Below are 2587 nucleotides of genomic sequence, written 5' to 3'. Positions count from 1 at the left end.
GTTCACGCGTCGTGTAGAAGTGAAGCGCGCTGGTTGTTATAGCTGCTATGTCTCGGCGCCAGCTGATGATTCATGTGATCTGCGCTTCTTGGACATCTTGAACGATGAGTTTCTTTGTCGATCGGAAATCGTTTGTTGTCGATCGGAAATGCGATCCAATGTGATTAATTGCGAGACTTTTGGAGGAAGATTCTTGATCTCCGTCTTCTTAGTGGCCACACGTCGTCGCAGCTGAGCTACAAACTGCCACAAACGCATGAAACTTCGAGGGGGAGAGCGATTCTGCGTCGTATTTCTAAAATCCAAAGCGAAGTGATACGCCTGAGTGCCGAGCATATTGTGATGAAGAAGTGCTGCGAAGCACGCCGCCTCTATCTGCGTGTCATTTACTGAGTGCGTCGAAGCCTTGGAGAGTTGAGACTGTCGCAAGATCATTCGATATGACGGGTCTTTCTTCGCGTAGCTATCTCGCACCCAGTCACACAACTTCACTTCGTTTTGGGTCTCGGAATTTGTTCCTTGTTGAAGCAAAATCAGGAATTTGTGAACGGAAGCAGGTCGGAATATCTCTCCGTAGTTTATATCCGTAGGTTGTTGCCAGTCTGGGGTAATATCGTCGTTTTCCGACGCTGGAGGGAGTATTAACGAGAACGGTGGAGTATTAAGTCCCAGAGGTGCTGCCAGTACTGGGAACGGCGTGTGTTTAACCGTTCGACCCTGTTGCGACCGCTGTGGGTCCGTTTGTGTGATGTTTTGCGTCAGGTACTTGGCGTTCAAGCCACCTCTGAGTAACGAGCTCGTTAGCCAACGAGCTGAAAGTTTCGTGGTACCGTGGTCGCCCTGGTAAGTAAAATACGGGTCTCCACTCACTAGCGTCACTGCCATCTCAGCTGTCAGTACAGCCAGCTCTTTTTCCAGTCGGTAGAGCCACGGCATCGTCATCGCATCGGACGCTGACACTCCTTTTCTTGCCGTTTGACCCTCCGTAAGTAATTTACTTTCGCTCTTACGTCGATAGTTACCAGTGCCGTAACTTTCTTTCTCTGACGATCGAGAATGTAAAGAAGAGCCCATCGTCTCCACAAAATCTTTCTCGGCTTGTTGCGCGTCGCTATCTTGCTGATTAAGCCCATCTAACAGCCTCAGTAAGTTCTTCAAGCTCGGCAACAAAGTTGCCGCGAACAGAGAATTGTTACTAAACTCGAACAAACTTACCACTAGTAGTGGTAAAAACTGGCCAGCAATCGAATGTTCCATAGTCTCCAATACCTTCCCGCGTAAGGACTCATCCCTATTCGAAGCTTGCGTACCCATGTTGGACTAGGCTGGTCTCCTGGAACTACTGGCCTAGCCCTTGCCCAACTTTTTCCCAAGACCGCCAATTGGGAAATCCCAGGGAAAACAACCCCCGCGGGCCCGGGGGAAAAGAGGATTCACACCCAAAATAAACCTTCCCCCAGCAAAATTTCTCGCAATACAACCCACCACAACAGCTTACACGCTCTTCAATGCCAGCAACGAGTTGTGCCTTTGTATCCTCTTTTAAAGTCCACTCCGGAGTGCTTGCAGCCCAACTAGAGAGATGTTTCTGCAGGCCAGCGAGGGTGTTAAAGAACGCTCTTAACGTGCCTTCTTGTCGTGGGTTAACGTCAGCTACTACGTCTCCTAACCGTCTTGAGAAATCGGCAGCGATACGTTCGAGAAGAACTTGATACACTTCAGTTATTATCGACGTTCTAACGTCTTCATTCTCTGGCGGAACAGCAGATATCAAAGGTAAAAACCGGACAATAAGCGAATCTTCCGTCAGTCTCCTTAAAAGCGGCTCAAGTAGCAGCGATTTCGACTTCGGTAACTTATCAATAAGCCACAGATCACGTCGACAAAGCAGACCACACGAATGTTCCCGGGTTGTCTCTTGCGAGCTCGTGCATCGTGTGCATACAGAACTGACGCTGAAGACATTGACACGGGAAGAAGAGCTCAAATCCCTGCATCAATGTGGCCACAGCGTCTTCCGCAATTCTACCGACATGTTCGCCTTCATTTGGTGAATTTTCAAGAATGTGACAAACATTCCGTCGACTTTTGAGGTCAACTAGCGATAGTAACACGTCACGAACTTGAAGAATTGCTACGCGCATACATTCCAGCTCAGTGTTACGTGACGTGGCGTCTGAAGAGACTAAGATGACTGTCTTGGCCAGGCCGGATCGTAACATTTGCGACAGATTCGCTTGGAGAATGCGCAGAGTTGCCAGGATCATGTACATCTGAAGTCGTGGAGAAGAGAAACACGCCGCTAGCTGAGCGTTTGTCTCCATCTTCTTCGTACTGAGATGTTTCAATAAAACCGCGAGACTTTCAAACGTAGCACTGCAATTATGAATTGCAAACGTCTCAAATGTTCCGTCGAAAGTGAAGCTTGCATCGAACGAACAATTTGACCTCGTTAGTGTGTCAATGGCACTAAATGACGGATGCTGTAACATGGGGTAACTTCCAGCTTTGGGGGTAAAAGGCTGACATAATCGATCGACCTTGTATGGTATCACAACAGCCACTGACAGGGCATCTGTTGAGTCCG

At 48.5% G+C, this 2587-nt stretch overlaps 2 protein-coding genes across 2 annotated transcripts; both read right to left on the bottom strand.

The window, feature by feature from the left end:
- Positions 1 to 45: 45 nt before the first annotated feature.
- On the bottom strand, positions 46 to 1314 carry PITG_21534 (uncharacterized protein; the record flags this gene model as incomplete). Its single annotated transcript, XM_002894980.1, has 2 exons — positions 46 to 1133; positions 1311 to 1314. 2 exons carry the CDS (start codon positions 1312 to 1314, stop codon positions 46 to 48), a joined length of 1092 nt encoding a protein of 363 aa, XP_002895026.1.
- A 293-nt stretch (positions 1315 to 1607) lies between these two features.
- Positions 1608 to 2273, bottom strand: PITG_21533 (uncharacterized protein; the record flags this gene model as incomplete). The annotated part of the gene is made up of 5 exons (XM_002894979.1): positions 1608 to 1629; positions 1671 to 1736; positions 1785 to 1855; positions 1899 to 2153; positions 2196 to 2273. The coding sequence occupies 5 exons, from the start codon at positions 2271 to 2273 to the stop codon at positions 1608 to 1610; spliced, it is 492 nt and encodes a 163-aa protein (XP_002895025.1).
- Between the last annotated feature and the right edge of the window lie 314 nt (positions 2274 to 2587).

The sequence above is a fragment of the Phytophthora infestans genome, genomic scaffold (genome assembly GCF_000142945.1).
Source record: "Phytophthora infestans T30-4 supercont1.314 genomic scaffold, whole genome shotgun sequence".
Taxonomy (NCBI): Eukaryota; Oomycota; class Peronosporomycetes; order Peronosporales; family Peronosporaceae; genus Phytophthora; species Phytophthora infestans.
Note: the sequence above shows the minus strand (reverse complement) of the source record. Positions and strands in the feature narration are given on the sequence as shown.